The sequence below is a fragment of the Equus quagga genome, chromosome 2, assembly GCF_021613505.1.
Source record: "Equus quagga isolate Etosha38 chromosome 2, UCLA_HA_Equagga_1.0, whole genome shotgun sequence".
NCBI lineage: Eukaryota > Metazoa > Chordata > Mammalia > Perissodactyla > Equidae > Equus > Equus quagga.
Genome location: NC_060268.1, coordinates 105,589,633 through 105,608,377, shown reverse-complemented (window position 1 = coordinate 105,608,377; position 18,745 = coordinate 105,589,633). Strand labels below are relative to the sequence as shown.

Below are 18,745 nucleotides of genomic sequence, written 5' to 3'. Positions count from 1 at the left end.
CCTGCACAGGTGACCATAGCATGTGGTGTACGTGGAAGCAGGTTTTCCAACTGAGCCTGTGCAAGAAAATACCTCCCTCTCCCTTTTGAATATTCATTCCCCACCCAAAATAAAAGGCCTCTGCTTTCCCAGCTCAGGGAGCCACAGCTTTGGAAAAGATTCCACATGGTCTCCTTATTTGCAGCAAATAAATTTTACTTTGTGTGACAACTACTTCTAGTGAAGGCTCTGACTTCAACTTACCAAGAAGTGGATCCACTTTGGTCTGGTATCACATCTACATAAGGCACTTGGAATTCTTCTACATGGCAGACTTGCCTCTTCGCCCCTATTTATTTATATCAGTATGGATTCGTGGATATTTATTTTATACTGTGGTTTATAATAAATACTATTTTACTTAATTTGCAGCTCAAATTGTTCCAGCTTTGGCTATTTCCAGCGACTTCAGTTGGCTCCTGTGTCCCTTTGACATGATCCCATCAGGGTGTGTGTGTGTGTGTGTGTGTGTGTTTAAACCATGTTCTCACTTTCTGTCACTACAAGATGCTCTAGGCTCATCTTATGTATTTCTCGCCCCAGTCCTAGAATCACCCTTATCTCCGAGGAGCCCTGGTTCCTTTTATTGGAGAAGAGTTTTAGAAACCAAGACCTGAGAAGAAGGAGTGCTTGTTGCTTGGGATTGTTATTGCTTCTAGGCCCTCTCAGCTGACAAAACAAGGAAATATATGTATGCATACTAAGCCATGTATATATACATATAACCATAAATATAGCTATATGTAACCATTCCTATTGAACTAAACATGAGCTCATACTGATGTCTCCAACTCTAATTCACTACCACATGCATCATTTTAGCCTCCCCTCCGTGCTTCTTTGTAACCTCTCACTCCAACAATGAGAACCCGGTTTCCACCATCTGCCATCTATTTACTTGTTTGATTCAGTACATGTATCATGAGATCATAACTGCTGTCCTGTACCCTTGTGAGAAACAACTTTATCAGCCAGAGTACAATGAATGCTTATGTACAATTTCTCTTGATTTAATCTTACAGACTCCACTTATTTCCAAAGTTACTCAGGTCAGCACCTTTCTCTCCTACCCCTTCAGTGAGTTTGCTTCATAGATCTGTAATGCAGTTAGATTGTTTTGTCATAGTCTGCATTTCATCTTGGGATCCCCCATACCCCCCTACATGATTTTTTTAATTCACATATATTAAGGTACACTCTTTATGCCATTAAATTCTACGGGTTTGATAAATACAAATGCATGGTGTCATGTATTCACCATTAAAGTATCATACAGAACAGTTTTACTGCCCTAAGAAAAATTCCCTGTGCTGCACATATTCATCCTTTCCTCCCTCCTTCTCTCCCCGCTGAACCCCTGTCGACCACTGATCTTTTTACCATCTCCATAGTTTTGCCTTATTCAAAATGTCATGTAATTGAAATCACACAATACGTAGCCTTTTTCAGATTGGCTTCTTTCATTTAGCAATACGCATTTAAGATTCCTTCACGTCTTTTCATGGCTTGATAATGTAACCACAGGATCAGGAACAGAACTTGCCACTCCAAAATATGCCCCTTTGGTATAAGAAGTATTTTGGGCTGATTACTTTTTAAAAAACAGCAGACCCAGGGAAAGCTCTGCAGACTTGGTAGAAGTTACCCATTTGTAAGGGAAATTTACATTTATAGGAGAAATCTCCATAAGGGGGCCTTCCTCTCTGTGCCAGGAAGGAGAGAAGACTAAATCTCTAGAAACTCTGATCAAGAAAGAAGGCATTGACTTAAATCTACAGAACAGCTTTGCCCTTGTTTACTGTGCTGATCTCATCTTAACAACAGAACGTCAACACTAGTTTTCAGGGGTGGGGAGCCAGCCAGGAGCATGCACAGAAGAGAAAATCTTGATCTGCCAATCAAAACTCATCCTGCCAGTGCTTCTGCATACCAGCCTGCCCTCCCTAATCCCTTAAGCCTTACTCTATACCCTGGATCAGGGAGACAGAGCTGAGAGCTTTCCTTCTGTCTCCTTACCAATCAATTGCATAATAAACTTTCTTCCCTCGAAGACCGGTGTACCACAGTTGGCTTCCGTGTGCATTGGATGGAGAGAGCTTTTGCTCAGTAACAATAATTCATTGCTTCTTATCACTGAATAATATTTCATTTTCTGGATGTACCATAGTTTGTTTATCCATCCATCTTAAAGGACATCTTGGTTGCTTCCAGTTTGGGCAATTATGCCTAGTGGTGCTATAAACATTTGTGTGGACATAAGTTTTTATCCAACTCATTTACCAAGGAGTGCAATTGCTGGATCACTTGGTAAGAGTATGTTTAGTTTTGTAAGAAACTGCCAAATTGTCTTCCAAAATGGCTGAACCATTTTGCATTCCCACCAGCAAAGAACGGGAGTTCCTGTTACTCCATGTCCTCGTGTGTGTAGTGATATTTCATTATTGTTTCGGTTAGCAATTTTCCAATGACAAATGATGTTGAACATCTTTCTATGCGCTTATTTGCCATCTGTACATCTATTTTGGTGAGATGTCCTCCTGACCGTTTTTGGCCTCTTTTAACGACCAAAAAATAAACAAAGATTTTCTTTTTAGGAAACCTATTCTTTACTCTTCTCTCTGAGGCAAAGGCCTTAGTTTTCACATTCTGTTGAATCCCACCAGCTGGAGCTCTTGGCCCCAACCTTCTGCACAGCTGCAGGGAGAGGGTTTCCCTATGCCGGGCTCACTGAGAATGAAGCTGTGCCCTGCCCAGCCCTGGAGAGCGCAGGAGCTGGCCCTGGAGAGGAGCCTGCTGAGGTTCCCTAATGGGGGGCTCACTGAGGGGCAGAGTGGGGGCTGGGCTTCCCCAGCTGTGCCTGGAAGGAGTGACCCTCTGCTCCCCTCCAGCCTGTCCGATGGCACTGAGGGCATCTGCACAGGCCCGGGGCGGGGGGCAGGTGGGCAGGGGGCACCTGTGCTTTTTCTTTGATGGCTTTAATTCTGTCCTGCTGATTTCAAGGTTAATTTAACCCAGTTTACCTTGACTTTATTTTGCCACTTGTGTGCCCCCCTTGGAGGTAGAAGCATGACTCTCCTTCGTGGTTCCATCTCTGAGGACCTGAGACAGGCTCCCAGGGGAGATCTGCTGTCATCTGAACTCAGAACTCAGACTGCTGTGGCCTTTCGTGGCCAAGCTGGTGGGCTGGCAACCGAGAGCACTGGAGGGAACTAAGGCCAACAATGCTGCTTCCATTTCACTAGTATGAGGTACCTAGACTAGTCAAATCCACAGAGACAGGAAGCAGAATGGTGGTTGGCAGGGGCTGGGGAGAGGGGTGAGGAGTTAGTGTTTAAAGAGTGCAGACCTTCAGTTTTTCAGGATGAAACAGTTCTGGAGAGGGATGGCGGTGATGGTTGCACAGCAACGTGAATGTACTTAATGCCAGCGAACTGTACACTTAAAAATGGTTAAGATGGCAAATTTTACCACAATTTTTTTTAAAAGAGAAAGGAAGGAGCATTCTAAAGGGAGAAAAATTGATGTCTCGATAGCTATGTGGTTCAAAGCCCGGATTCTTGAGCTACGAAAACGTTTTAGGAAGTATGGAGAACCAAGTGTTGTCAACACATCCAGAATTTCCCTCTGCTTACCCTCCCAGATCTTTCAAAGGCCAGATTCGTGATGCAGGGAGAGAAAGGGGACATATGTCACCTCTATGCCCGAGGATGGGCACACCTAGGCCATGACAGGAAAGCTGCTCCAGCCGCGCTCCTTTTCTACCTCCAACACTGACTGAGCCCCAAGCAGGTGGGCCCCGCCGTGCAGCACCTGTAAACCCAGAGCTTCAGTCCCCCCACTCCATAGAAGCTCCATGAAAAGGCCGGGGGAATAGAGACCAGGCTTCCTGAGACAGGGACCTGCCCACGCCGGGAGCCGGCACTCACTTGGCATATGCTTTTTCCAGCAAGGCACTCCAGAACTCATTGTGGTCAGCGGAGTGGAGGAAGATCAAGCGGTCCCTGAAGGTGGGCAGTCGGTCATCGATCACCACGTCCAGCCACTCACTGTGCTGCCAGAACTGTTACCATGGTAGAGATGGAAATTATGGGAGTAAGTAACATGAGAGGTCCAGCCCCATCTGTAAGTGTTTCTCACTTTGCTTTTTCTCCCTCGGAGCAAACTGCCTTTACAGCCTTGAGGAACACTGCCCGTGGCTTCCATGGTGGGGCCACCTGGACCGTGTCCACTAAGCCACATGCTGAGCATCCCACCCCACCACCGACATTGGCTCAAAGACTTAGTGTCGACCTATCAAAGCCAGGGGCAAGCAGGACAGGACCCACATGTGGATACTCTATGGTGCTCTGAATTAGTTCTTCTCTTTCACAAGAAAAAGGTGGTGTGTACGTGTGGTCTGCTCTTGCACAGCTCGGTTCTCTGTGCTTTTCTACCACCCAGCTTCAGCTTCTGTCTCGGATCTTCCTTCACCTTGAGATTCCTCCTCGCCCAGAGGCAGAGCCTCTGAGACTGACTTTTTGGTCACTCACACACAGAGAGAGGCGGGAGTGAGACAGGTGGACACTCACGCCAGGTGTGCGGATGTGAGGCGAGTGTGCATGTGCACATATGTGTGTGTGTGCTCTTGCATGCTCAGATGCATGTACCTCTGTGTGTGTTTGTGCACGTGTCTGCGTGTGTTTGTGTGTGTGCATACATGTGTGTGAGCATGTGCATATGTTTGCACGGATGTGTGTGTGTTCTTTCTCATTCCATTGGCCTAAGAGAGATGCTAAGTTGAGAAGAAAGAGAAAGTCGGAAGAGGAGGGGAGCCATTTACTGACAGCTTTGCGGTGGCATCCTGAGTGTCTATGTCAATGAGTCAACCCCAGTCAGACGGGGCCAACCTGGTGCCTGGCGCAGGTTGTGTGTTTTCTTTTTTGGGGGGGGCGTGGGAAGATTAGCCCTGAGCCAACATCTGCTGCCAATCCTCCTCTTTCTGCTGAGGAAGACTGGCCCTGAGCTAACATCCGTGCCCATCTTCCTCTACTTTATATGTGGGATGCCTGCCACAGCATGGCTTGCCAAGCGGTGCCACGTCCGCACCTGGGATCCGAACTGGCAAACCCTGGGCTGCCGCAGCGGAATGTGCACACTTAACCGCTGTACCACCGGGCTGGCCCTGGTTGTGTGTGTTTTAAGGAATACTCCCTCAGGCTCTCTGTGATGGGCCCTCAGTGGTATGTCAGGGGGAGTGCCACTGATACTGCCACCTGTCCCAGCTGGGCTCCTCCTTGGGGGCTTTGCCCAGGCGCCTCACCTTCCCAACATGTCACCTCAGGCTGTCTTGGGGGTAATGTGACTTCCAGGTCTGCAGAGGCATTGATGGGGCAAACGTTTAATGGCCGGGCCTGGGCCTCAGGACTTCCTGAAGAGGAGCAGGGTTGCAGGGAGCTCAGGGCTGGCCTTCCAGGGGAGAGCTGGCTCAGAGGGCCTTCTGGGGTGGCGGAGAGATGCCCCCCCAGCCCAGAGGGCTCTGCCGACCTCCCGCCCCAGCACACCTGTGCTGTGGCTGAGGACAGCAGAGGACCCCCGAGGAGGGACGTTTATTTCCAATGCCCTGCATGTGACTGGCAGGCCCCCAAGAGGACCAACCCCCATCTGATCAGAGGCAGCTCTGAGCAGCAGTAAAGGCCACCAGAGTCAAAACTCAGATTGCAGGCCTTCGGGACGGAAGGGACGGGGCTGGCGGGGGCATGGTGGCTTGTGAGGAGAAGGTGGTGATGCCTGGGGCAGGGGGGAAGGGAGTGTCTGCTGTGTGCCTGCTGGGCCGCCTCCTTTGTAGGATCTCTTTTGTTCTATGAGAACCCCGCAAGGTTAGCATCAGTCTCTCCTTTTTCCAGAGAGCATATGAGGGCCCAGTCTCACTAAGAAAACTGCCTCAGGTCACCCACTGAAGGAGGTGCAAGGGCAAGTTTCAAACCTGGTCAGAACCTCCACAAGGACTGGGGGTGGGGAAAGTGGGTGAAAAGGGAAGGGGAGAAAATGGGTAACAAGCTCCCAGGGAGCCCCGCCCGAGTGTGGCTCCTCACTCGTCCCCCAGGGGATCCCGGCAGAGGATGGTTCTGCGTTTCTCTCAGCTTTTATTTTTTAAACTCACTCATGTCTCCAAATCTATATTTCTTCGATAAGGAGAATCTCTCCATTTATCAGACATAATCCAGTTCACAAAAGGTATAATTGTTTTAGGCCATTTATGCTTAAAGCACAAGAAATTCCAAATGCTAAAACCCTTAACAAATGGACCTCCAGATTTGCAAGGTGGCCCTTCAATTTCACTGTACGCTTTCTGAAAGGATTTGCCACAGATGCCCACTCTGCCCTTCTCGGGCATGTAGAGGTTACCCCACGACAGAGCAGGTGGGGGCGCTGTGGGGTGAGGGCTCTTGCACAAACAGGCTCACATCCCTCCCAGGGTCACCAGGCAGCTAAAGAGGCCCATGCGTGCATCACTTTGGGCCCCAGGGAGGTGAGTCCACTGGCCACGCTCCCTCTCACCTGGAAATGGAATATCCCAGCATAACCGGGGCCGAAGCCTTGGTCCTGGGGGACCACTCTGGCCAGCGCTTTCTCATTCAGCGTCAGGGAGGCAATGGCAGCCAACAGCCAGCAGTCGCCTGTAAAATGAAAGCCATGAATCACAGTTTCCATGACTACTTCACAGGAAATGGGACTACTCTGTGCCAGAAGGAGCTGTGTGGCGTTCCAGATGTGGCCACATCTTTTCTGCATTTAAAAACATGGACAAAATACCAACAAATACCTCTGTCCTCCCTCAGCCTCCCTTCCCGGCTCTTCCCCCACCTAGTTTATCATAAACAGTTGTCATTGTCTTGGCAACATTATAGGATATGCTTACTTGGGTTACAGACCCACGCTCCATTATGCATCAGCTCTGTGGAATTCCAGCAACTTCCTTCCAGAGGCCCAAGGCAGTGTCAGCATGGGCCGGGTGAGCTGACATTTCACAGATGCAGCCCAAGCAGGTGTGTGGTACTTGGGGGGCCTCAGAAAGAGCCCCCTGTGGTGCCTGGAGAGCACATTTCTGGGACTGAGCCCCCTCCTCAGCCCAGACTCAGTTTAGTTATAGATAATGGTAGCTCCATGGGCATTTGCTTTCAGTTATCTCGCATTTTCAAGATTTGTTGGATAACCTACTGATTTCTCCAGTGTCTTCATGTTAACACACATCTAAAGGAAAACTCAAGAGTGAAGTCAAACACCAGGGAGTATGTTACCTGTGTCATACCAGACTCCCAGATGCATTCATTTGCTCTCCTTGAGAAGGGAACGAACCCCTGGTACAGCTTAGCAGCCTTTTAGATGTTGCTTATGAAATGTGTGACAGCAGATATCTGGGAGTACCCATCTAACTGACAGGACCTCTCCGTTTTATCCCACATCTATTTGTTTTCAGTAGAGAACACCACTGTCGTTGGAACTCGTGACCCCATCACACTCAGTTTGGCTTTCTCGGCGTTCACATCTCTGGAGAGTACCACGTCCCACTGGACTTGGGTGACGTCACTGACGCTTTCTGGTTGTTGTACACAGGCAAGAAGACTCACAGAGGACCTAGTGTCAGGAAAGCTGCTTGAGAGTCGCTCTGCCTCTGGCTTTCCCTAGGGTGTCGCCAGCAGAGGGCAGGCCGCTGGTTTCTAAAGCATCAGCTGGTCTTGGGTAGCCTCAGTTCCAGCCTCGGGGAGATTCCGACAGGAGGGGACATAGGCTGGAGGATTTCAGGACCATTTTTTCAGCAAACTTTACTGAGCACCTCTCGGGTGGCAGTCCCTTCTTTCAGCTTGAGGGTGGCCAGGGCGGGCCAGAGTCCAATGAAGTGACCCCCTGTTGTGGGCTGACCTCCTCCACCCTCTTCTCCAAGTTATAACTTTGCCCAATATACAAAAATATGTTGCTTTTCCTGGCCTGAGAGTGTAACACCTCATGTCTCTTCAGCCAGGAATGCTCTCAACTTTTGAAACGCTAAATTTAGAAACCGATGTCATTTATGCAACTTAAAACAAAGGAAGAAACTCAACAACAAAACAGGATTGCTTTATCTCTGTGGGGCCTCCGCCAATGGGTAAGATTGGCCACCCCAGCTCTGTGCCCAAGACGGGGTATCCCCAAAGGGATGTTGGGGCTATAGGTGGATGGACTGTAGCACGCAAGGGGGTGCTAGAAGGGAGGCATGGGCGATGGTGTTGGTGGTGTTCTAGCTCTTATTTTGGGTGGCCGGCTCACAGCTGTCCATTTTATTGTTATTCTTCATGACATTTACATATGTACAGTATTTGGATGCCATAAAAGTGTTACGAAGTAATAGTTATAATCAACCACCAACTAATGTTAAACGTAAGGCTGTAATTCCAAATATGTGTTTATACCAACGTGACAAACCAAAACTGAAAAACAAAGAGCCCATACGACGATTTTCTACTGAATAGTAATGCAGGCATATGGGGGCAGTGGGACGGGAGGCAGAGGAAGAGTAAGGGGGAGAAACGAGAGGGGAGATGTCGGACAGAGCCGGGAGAACCTCCTAGGGAAGGCTTAACCTCAGTAAATGAAGATCAATCCGGATACAATTTTTTTTTGAAAAGTCTAAATTATATCTAGAATGTGTAATTCTATCATCTCTGTATCTCTCCATCTCTCCGTCTCTCAGCTATCATCACTCTAGGTTTGGGACATCCCGGTTCTGTGTTTAGGACAGCTCGGTCACCCAGCATGGAGGTTCCAGTGTGGTCCACTTTGACCATGGGTAACCTCAGCCCTAAGAAAGTTGGCGTCTCACAAGCTTGCAGTGGTTTGCTGTCTTTGGCTGATTCTACTGGTATTCTTTTTTAGGTCTCTCCCTCTTATTTTTCATAGACAGAATAAAGTAAATGCAGCCCAATTTAGGACTAAATCATGAAATGCAGGACCCAATTTTGCTGGCTTGGGGGCACTCTCAGGTCAACTGAAGGAAGGAGACTGGGTTGCTCCGGGGGGGCTCCCCCAAAGTATGAGCCCCTGGGAGGCAGTGTGGCATAATAGTTAAGAGCAATTCAGATCCTGACTCTGCCTATCCATCACTCTCGAGACTTTGGAGCAGTTATGGCCCCCCTCCACTTTGGTTTCTCATCTGTAAGATCTGGAGGGTGGTTGGGAAGATGAACTGAGGTGATGCGTGCTTAGGAGAGTGACTAGCAGGTGACCGAGGTAATGTATGCGAGTACAAGCTACTGTTGTGGAGCAAGAGAGCCAGACCAGCAATGCTGGGTCTCTCCGCTCTCTGCAAACTCCTGGGCTGTGAGCCCCAGATCACAGGCACTTCCACCCCCAGGGGAACAAGAGCATGAGGGGCTCGGAGTCACTGGGCTCCATCCAGGGGGGAGCTGATGGGCAGACTGGGCCGGAGGGTGGGAAGGAGGCAGCAGAGGGTGATAGCAGTGATGTCCCCCCATGTGCCCCATGGGTTTCCAGGGACCCCCATGCTGCTCTTCCTGTGGCAGCAGCTCAGAGGCCCCATCCCGATGGCTCCCATGGGGAGGTCTGCTCAACCCCCTCTCTCCATGCTCTGTCTGCTCACACTTACCAAGCTCCCCCTGGCAGATATCAGTCCTGGTGGCCCCTCCAAGGATGAATTCTGGGTTTTCCACTATTTCCTGGAAGAATGAGAACATTGTTAAAGTGAGGCCGGCCACGTAGTAGTGGGCCAGCCTGATGGAGCGGGCTCAGGGACACTCTCCTTTCTTGGAGCAGAGGGCTTTTTTCCTGTTTGATTTTGTTCCTGTGGAGGGACATGAGGAGGTCAAAGGTGGCTGTCGCTCTGTACCCCACAAACCTGTCTCTGGGCCTGTCTCTGGGAGATCACAGCCCTGGGGGTGGTCCTACCTTCTGGGCAGCCCCTCAGCACCATCCCCCAGCCAAATAGACTCCCATCTTGCCTGGCTGCAAAGTGGGACCTCAGCCGCGCACTGAGGAGTCCCATCACCGCTCAGGCCCAGGGCCAGGAGCCAGGGGCTGCGGGTTCAAATCTCGGCTCCCGACTATGAGCATTGTGCCTCTGTGGGCTTCAAATCCTTCATCATAAAATGAGGTACCACATACACCACAGACTCCTGCCTAGGATGAGACACAAATCCCTACTTGGGCCACTCAGCTTCTTTCTTTTTTAAAATATGCATTGAAGTAAAAATTTTTTGTATATCCATACTATATAGTGAGAGATATGTGCATATAGCTGTCATATAATTTAACCAAAGTGTATTATATTTATTATATATTACACATAATCATACATATTATTGTATATAATATAATCATTAATACATATTAATACATATAATATGGAGGAATATGCATAAAACATTAACAAGAAAGTGTTTGAAAGCAATTATGTAAAAGTCACATATTCCTTCCATTTTTTTGAGGCACCAGGCTCCATTCCTGCACAGACTGCAGAGAAGAACAAGAGAGAAAAAGTCTCTGCCGAGTGACTAGGGGACAGACCATAAACAAGTGAACAGAAACAGAAGTTCAGGAGCAGTGCGTGCCAGGACAGAGAGTGACAGCGCGGGACGGGGGCCACGTTAACTGGGCTGCTCAGGGAGGGCCTCTCGGGGAAGCAGGCAGTTGAGCAAGGAGTCATGTGAAGGTCCAGGGAGAGGAAACAGCGAATCATGAGATGGGGAGGAAGTTCTGGCACACAGCAGATGCTCGATCATTCCAACAGGATCTGAAGCAGAAGAGTGAGGGACTTTCCCACCTGGTTCCAGAAACCAGCTGGAGACAGAAGTGCACCACAAACCCAGGCCTGGCACAGGCTCAACCGACATCCTGAATGCCAGCCCCTCCCATCCCTGCCCTCCGCTCCAGGTAGCCTTTGGTGTCTTATTGCCGTTAGATCACCCGCATCTCCAATATGGCAGCAAGGCAGCTGGAGGTGAGGGAGGCGGCTCCTCTGTGCCAGTCTCCTGGCTTGCTAGTGCAGACTCTCTCCCACCATGCTCTCTCTCCTCCTTCACCTCGGCTCCGAAGGCTGTTTGCAGGTGGCTCAGAGCTGGGCCAGTGGGAAGGTGCAAACCAGGAAAGTGTTAGTGGCCCCAGCAGTAGCCCTTGCCCATCAGCAGAGGGAGCCTGGGCAGGTCATCTAACGTTGTCGGGCTTTGTACCCACCTGTCTCATAAGACGCAGACCACCCTCCTCCAGCTCAGATATTTTGGGGTTCTTGCAGAATGTGCACTGGAGCCCCTGCCCCACAGGGCACCCCGGGAGACCCTACAGCACCCCCTGCGCGGCCCAGCCCCTATCAAGGGAGTTGCTCCAGGGCCCTAACAAGCAATGCTCCCACTGCCCTTGTTACTCATTCCTAATGCAGATATAGAATGACCCCAAAGGCTGGCAGATCCCTGCCCAGTAGGCCGTGCTAGATGCCAGTTCCCCTGGAGGGGAGGTGTGGAGGACCCTCCTTCCCACCCTGGCTGTCCTCCCCTCCTCCACCTTTTGGCCTGGCGCCCCAACAGCACCAACTGCGCCTGCGGCTGTCACCGCCTCCCCGCTTCAGCCTTACAATTGGTTGTTCCTGTCCAGGAGAATTTCATCAAATTGCACCAAACCGTGGACTGATGGAGAAAAACAGAAAAGAAGAAAACTCAGAAATTCTCACCAAGTGAACACAAATTAGCCATCAGGTACAAACCGGTGAAATCCTCAGATGTGTGACTGTCTAGCGATTCTGTGAGTCAGTGCAGACGTGCGCCAGTCACAGGGGGTTGTGTGTATGTGGGCGCTGAAAGGCGGCTGTGCTGTGGGTGAGGGGTAAATCCCCGTGTGCCTTGTAGCAGCGCATGCTGACAGATGTGGGTCCCACCTGTGCCACACATATGTGACTTGTGTAGGCATGTGGTACACATGTGACCATGTGTATTTTCCATATGTGTAGGTTGTGTGTGTACTCTGGGTTCCTTGCATTTGTGCCTGAGAGTCCTGCATACATGTGTGGGACCCAGAGGTGTGTTTGATCATGTGAAATGCTGTTTGGGGGCTTGAGGACGAGGGTTATCTGAAACTACAGTCCTGTGACAGGAACAAACCTGAAGTGAACCTGGACTGCAACTTGGGGACCTGGGGAGCCCCGGAGGGAGGAGGACCCTGGCACCACTAGGTGGTTTTCCTGGAGGATGGAGGCCTGGGCATCCTGGGATGTTTGTCTCCACGGCCTGTTCTGTTCACCTTGTACATCATCAGGGGCTCAGTTCAGCCAAACACACAGACTTTTAATTAATTACGTGATTTAAGTAATTAATTTAAAAAGAGAAAAGCTGCATTTCTGACAAAGTTGGAGAGGCTGGGCCCTACGATTGACAGCTGTGTGCTGATCCCCACTGTGTGCCCAGTGCTGGAGAGGCAAGTGGAGACACAGGGGTGTCCCAGAGCAGCTGATGGCCTCTGGGGCCGGGGGGTGGACCCACACAGGGAGCTGCAAGCCTGTTGTGCAGGGATCTGGGCCACATGCCAAGGTATGGGCAGGCTGCAGGGGGCTGTCAGCCCACACTGGAGAGGTAGAAAAATCTTGAGGAGGGAGGTGTCCTGGGTTTAGGCTGAGAAGTTGGGGAGGGAATTGTATGGAAGAAAGCAGATGGATGAGGCAGACAGGGAGATGGAGAGAAAAAAGGCCAAAAGGAAGCCCTTGTGAGCGGAGGGAATCTGGCTGCAGGCTCAGGGAGGCAGGCCCTCGGCTGGACTGTGCTGTGGCTGTCTCCCATTAGGCTGGGAGACCCCCCACCCAAGACCCGCTCCTCCTCACTCAGACACGCAGCCCTTTCACAAGGCCTGGTGCAGACCACGCCCACCGGGGGTGATCTCACCTTCTCTCCAAGTTGAGCCCGTCACACCAACCCCACCCCAGGCCCCCAGGTCATCTCCCACAGTGCACTCCTTGCCCTGGGCTCCCTGGCTGTCCGCCACCTCTGATGTCCACTTTTCTGATTGCAGCTGCTCTTGAGCTCCACCCCCTGCCCCCAAGCACAGCTGTGTTTGACAAGAAGGTGGTGCTGCACAGGGCACCCGGCCCCGTGGTCCCGCTGGGCAGCTCAGCACTTGCTGACAGAACGTGCACCACCTAAGTCTGAGCAGAAATGCAAACAGCACCCAAGCCACAGAGGCCTTCTGGAGGGACACTGGCACCTCTTATCATTTCCCTGCTGCCTTCCGCCTGCCCCCAAACCAGGGACTTTGGACCTCCATCCTGCACCCCAAGCCCCTTGCTCCTGGTCTCCCAGAAATCTGTAAGATATAGTGCAAAGCCCCCAGCCCCCGTGAGCAGGAAACAGAGGTGTGTTTCTGGGAATGAGGACGGAGGGGGCAATCTCAGGTGCAGACAAAGCAAAGGGCAGAACAGATTCTAAAAACGAAACCACAGGAAGGACAGCAACACACTAGACCTGAGTTAAGATAAAGAAATGATTGTTCAACCCTCAGCAGAGAGCAGAGGGGCCCGAGTGTATCAGGGACCTTGGTCTGTGGATGGAGGCTTCACTCATCATTTGGGGCAACACTGAGAGGGGATCAAGAGTGAAGACGACCATCTCCTAGAGCTGAGATCTGGGACTCTGGAATCCCTGGGGGATCCCGGTGGGCCCCGTTCCAAGAGGGAGACCTCCAGGAGTGGGAACAAAGACGTTCTCCACCCTGGCCTCTGCGCCTCAAGCTTTCATCTTGGAAAAACTCCAACTTTGGCAAAAAGAAGGTGAGTTGTAGGCTGCAGAATTACACCTTAAGCCTGGGGATGGCAGTGTAGACTGTGAAGGTGGGGCACCCTCCAGGAATGGAGAGATGATGATGTTCTGTTACAACAACAGCAGTAGAAATCACAATGACTGACACTTATTAATTACGGGGCCAGGCTTTCTCCTATGGGCTCGACATGTGTTCACACTGTGGTTCCTCATAACAGCCCTGTAAGGGAGGCAGCATTATCCCCCTGTTTTGTGGAAGAGAAAACTGAGTCTCTGTGGTGTGCTGCTCGGATCCCCCATCAGGGAGGAAGGCTTGTTCCCATGTCTGGGAGTGTGAAAGAGCTCCCTCTTCCCAGGTCATGCTTCTAGGGGGTATCCGCATCCAGTGGCTGATCAACAAGGGGTACAGACACAGGTGGGCTGTCACCCCAACGTGGGACGACTCTGAGGGGCCGCCCAGGTCCAGAGCGCCCCTGCACTTGACTGAGGCCTTCATGGGGCCACACCACAACCCAGTGGCCCCTCCCGCCCAGTTCTGCTCCCTTCCCTTCCATGGCGTAGATCCTAAGCACCCCTGATAAACTGATAAACGTCCTGCAGACTACTCTTTGTCTGGGGTCCAGAGAGAAGGTCAGCCAGCTGTACATGCTTTATTCTCAGGGTGGGTGGATGTGCTGTCTCCTGCCTGAAGGAACAGAGGCAGAGGGCGGCAGAGGGCTGGCCCAGGCGGGCTCACAGAATAGCCCGGTGTCTGCTGACACCACATTTGGCTTTCAGGGCAATGAGGGGTGCTTCCTACTCCATCAGGAAGCAATTTATGGGTGAGCGTGGTGGCCAGCGCCCTGGCACCACTCTGTATTAGCTGCATGACGTTAACATCCAGGCTCCAGTTTCTCCATTGGTAGAATGGGGATGATAATAATGCCCAGCTCTTAGGGTTTTAGGGGATTAAGTGAGATAGTCTTGGTCAACAGCAGATGTTGCCCTGGCCATAGTGACTGTTGGCTGTTATCAGGGTTTTGAAGGTGCCGGATGGTGGATGAGGCTGAGGGCACAGTGGGGTATGGGATAAACAAGCGCCTGCCTCACAGGAGACCCTGGCTCTAAGGAGGGACAGGGCAGCTACGCAGATCACCATATTAAAAGGGCTTAAGTGCTGAAATAAAGAACACGGAGTGTGCTTGGGGAATAAAGAAGGTTTCATGGGGGGTCCACAGGGCATGAGTCCAAGTTTCCCAAGCAGAGGGGTTCCCAGACCGTCGGAGTGTGCAGGCAGGAGGGGACGAAGATGCTGCGGAGTCTGACCATGAGGACAGCACGGGGTGCCGGGGCGGCAGGGGGTGCGGGGTAAGGCTGCACACAGGATGGGGCTGCTGGGGAACCCTCTTCATTCCTAGGCAATGCTGAGCCCACCAGGGCACTGAGGAGGGGATGGCGGGACCCCTGGAGGCAGTGGAGGGACAGGACAGGCTAAGACTGGAGGCAGGGAGACAAGTTAGGAGGGAAGGAAGCTACTGGAATTTCTCAGAAGAAAGGCTTAGCCATTCCACAATAACCTTCTCAGACTTAGGAAAATACCAGAGACCCAGAAGCAGCTTACACATGAACCAGGGCAGGATGGTATGTAGGCACGCGTGCACCCGGGCACATGCAGACACACACGCACACAACCACACAGGGCCTACAACAGGAAACAGCAATAGAGAGCTTTCCACTGCAGAAACAACAGCTTCTGTGTACTCTGGGCCTGGCCCCAAAGAGCCCAGAGGTTTTTGTGTTTGTTTGTCTGTTTTTAAATAGAGAAGTTATATATTTAAAACATCGGCATTCTTTTCACCTAGGAGGTAGAGAGCAGGAAGATACAGTGAACTCTGTGCGGCTCATAAGTAAGAAGAGATTCAGAGCTAATGATGACGATGACACCAGTAATAGTAATACAACAATAGCTGTCATTCGCTGATTTCTGTGTGCCAGACATTGCATCTACATTGCTCCTTATTGTTCCACTTTACAGCCGAGGAGACTGAGGCTTGGGGAAGTTAAGTGACATGGCCATAGTCACAGGACAAATTAGCGGCAGGGTGGCAAATTAGCACTCAGAGGCCCACCTTTAGGTCCAGCCCTCTGTACTCTCCATCTTGCCTACAGCAACATGTCCCCACAGGAACCGCTCCCAGGCCAGTTTCCACCCAAAGGGAAAGAGAGCCAGCGGCAGGCAGAGGCGGAGCCCTGACTAACCCAGCATGGCAAATATTGACTCCTTGTCCCAGGCTCCAGCTGGTGCCCCCAGGGACCGTCACCTCCAGACTGCTGGGGTGGGGCGGTGCGGACGCTGGCTCCCCTCCAGGAAGGGAGATGCGTGGTTCAGGGAGAGAACCCCTGCTTCACCTGCATTCTGTCCATCACATCTGTGCTGCACGCATGCTGAGTGAGCATCCACCCACACTGTGCACCCTGGGATCTGGATCAGAAGCCACTAGCACGTTCCATGCATCATCGCAGCGTAAGCCCCTTGGAGAGGATGGGGGACTGTCTCCCACCCGTCTCTGCATGTTTGCCCTTGGGCTCTGGTGGAACGTCCTGCCCAAGACTTGTCCTGGATAAAGCTTTGACTCTTACTCACCACCTACTGACAAGACCCTCTCTGAATTGGGCCGGCCTCGGTGGAAGTCAGAGGACTGGTGGCAGAGTGCAGGCAGACTCCCAAGGCAGCTCCCCAGCACCAGCTTTCCTTACTAGTCTCCCCCGCCACCGAGCCACACCTCTGCCTGCCACCCCCATCCCTCCTCGCCACACTCACCCCCGGCCGTTTCCACACAAAGGGGATCTGGGGCCTCTCACTGTAGAAGAGAGAGGAGCTGTTGGCTGGGAAGTCTGCATCCTCAAACAGGGTGCCCTTCTGCAGGCTCTCCTGCCTTAGCTGCTCGAAGCTCTGGCCTGAGGAATGAGTGATACGGGCGTCCTTGGGAGTCGGGTGCTCCTGGGGCCCTGGGGCCGGATGGAGGTAAGGCATAGCTGCTCCCTGGCCGCCCAGCTGGCTCAGGTTGGCGATGGATGGGAAGAAGTGAGATGTGTGTGCCAGTCAAGAAGGAACCAGCTCAGGGGCACCTGGGCTGAGTGGCCCTTGCTCCCTACCTGTTTGCCTGGGAACCTCCCTGTTAGAATGAAATGGGGCACGCCCTGATGGCAAATTGTAGGGAGAGCCCTGGGCCCTGCCAGGAGCTCCTGCAGACTCAGAGAGAGCTGCGAGGCTGGGCCAATTCCGGGCAGAGGCAGCAGCCTCTGCTTAATGCACTGGGGGAGTCCCAGTGGGAGAGAGAGGATTGCTTTCTGGGGAAAGACAGCACGATAGCAAACTGGTCCAGGAGGTGGCGGCAGCGCTTGTTTTGCTGTGGGGAGAGAGCACTGTGTGATCTTAAATCAGAGAATTGCAGAGTTTTGCATCCAGCTGGAGCTTGGTGACTCTGATCCTTGGCATGAGCGAACACACAGAGAACATTCGATTCTTCTCCAGGGCCCACATGCCTCTCTTCTCCAACATTCCTGACAGCTGGTCTTGGGAAACATTTGCAAAAACAGACATCACATTAATAAAATTTCTTGCCCTGTAAAACTCTGCAAAGAGGGTACCACATTTGAGAAGAAATGAAGTCCAGAAAATGGAAGCATTTATTAAAACTGACAGCCACTGCGGGAAGCCCCTGGTTTTCTAAGCACTTTATGATGATTTCTTTGTGATTCTCTAACTAGCCAATGTTGGCTTTTGGAGTCAAGGGGTCTTGAGTTAATGGGTGCAGTTAAAAGCTTGTGATGTGAGTTTTTAGATGACCTCCCAGTTCCCGGAAAAGTTCACTTAGTTCCACGCACTTTCTGTCCAGTGGATCTCGTGTATTGTTTTACAGAGAATGTGCAGACATCAGAGTCGGAGACATCCGGGTTGAACGCCCAGGTTTGCAGGGGGTGACCCTGGGTGGGGCCCGTCTGAGCCTGTTTTTGCAGTGCAAGTCAGGACAATGGGGCCTCCCAGGCTGCCATGGGGTTCTGGGAAAAACCAGCCTGTAGAGTCTGGCACGTGCAGTCAAGAGCTCCTGAGTCCTCCCATCCCTGTCCTGTCTGTCCCCTGTCCTGTCTGTCCAGTGCCCTTCTGAGGCTCATTTCCTGCCACTTATAAAGGCTCTCTTGTTATGTCTGTCCACACAATAAAGGATTCTGGAATGATTCTCTGCTAGAAATAGTGGAGCTGCCAGCATCCTGTGTCCCACTGCCCCGTCAGAAAGCTATGGAGACAGGTGGGACAATGTGAGGGCCATCCATCTCAGGTGACACTTGGGTCAGGGAAATGCCCACCAGCCCAGATTTCTGTGAATTTCTCCTTCAAACGCTAAAGCAACTGGGAAGTGAAATTCAACATTGTTGAGAGTCGTAAAGGGTTTACTTAATGCTGGACCCTCTCCAAGCTCCAGAAATTACTGTCCTTATTCCGTGCCCATCACAAACACCTCTCCGGACAGGAGTCCTGTCCTTCTACCTTGGTCTCTCCTTTGGACCGGAAGAATCAGTCTTTTTATTTAAAGTCTATTTTGGTCACTAGGTAATCAGAGAACTGCACTGTCATTTGTGACTAAAGCAAAAATGCCTCCAAGTTGGAAATACACTAAAAGTGTTCAGCAATTCTTTAGCCAACTGGCGTGCATCTTGCCTCCCTGCTCTCCAGGATTGTTGTCCAGTGCAGGAGACCAGGACTGCTGCTGGGTCCTGCCTGAGCGTGCCTGTCTGTCCCTGCAAAGGTCTGCAGGAAGGATGCTGTGCTCAGGTGGCACCACCTGTCAGCCTTCACGATCCCCTCTAAGTCCAGTCTCTTGGGAAGTGCCATGACCCCAGGGCAGGGCCCAGGGCGCTCTGTGCTGACCTTTCCTGCAGACCTTTTTGCCCTGGACTCAGGG

At 51.5% G+C, this 18,745-nt stretch overlaps 1 protein-coding gene across 1 annotated transcript in view; it reads right to left on the bottom strand.

Annotated features, from left to right (window-relative positions):
• The window catches only part of CAPN9 (calpain 9), a 45,350-nt gene extending 28,535 nt beyond the window's left edge, over positions 1 to 16,815 (bottom strand). Inside the window, exons 1-4 of the mRNA XM_046654993.1 lie at positions 16,603 to 16,815; positions 9,659 to 9,728; positions 6,577 to 6,695; positions 3,966 to 4,099 (exon numbers count right to left, since the gene is read on the bottom strand). Coding sequence (XP_046510949.1) covers positions 3,966 to 4,099; positions 6,577 to 6,695; positions 9,659 to 9,728; positions 16,603 to 16,815 — 536 coding nt within the window. The remainder of the gene's footprint in view (positions 1 to 3,965; positions 4,100 to 6,576; positions 6,696 to 9,658; positions 9,729 to 16,602) is intronic.
• Positions 16,816 to 18,745: the final 1,930 nt, after the last annotated feature.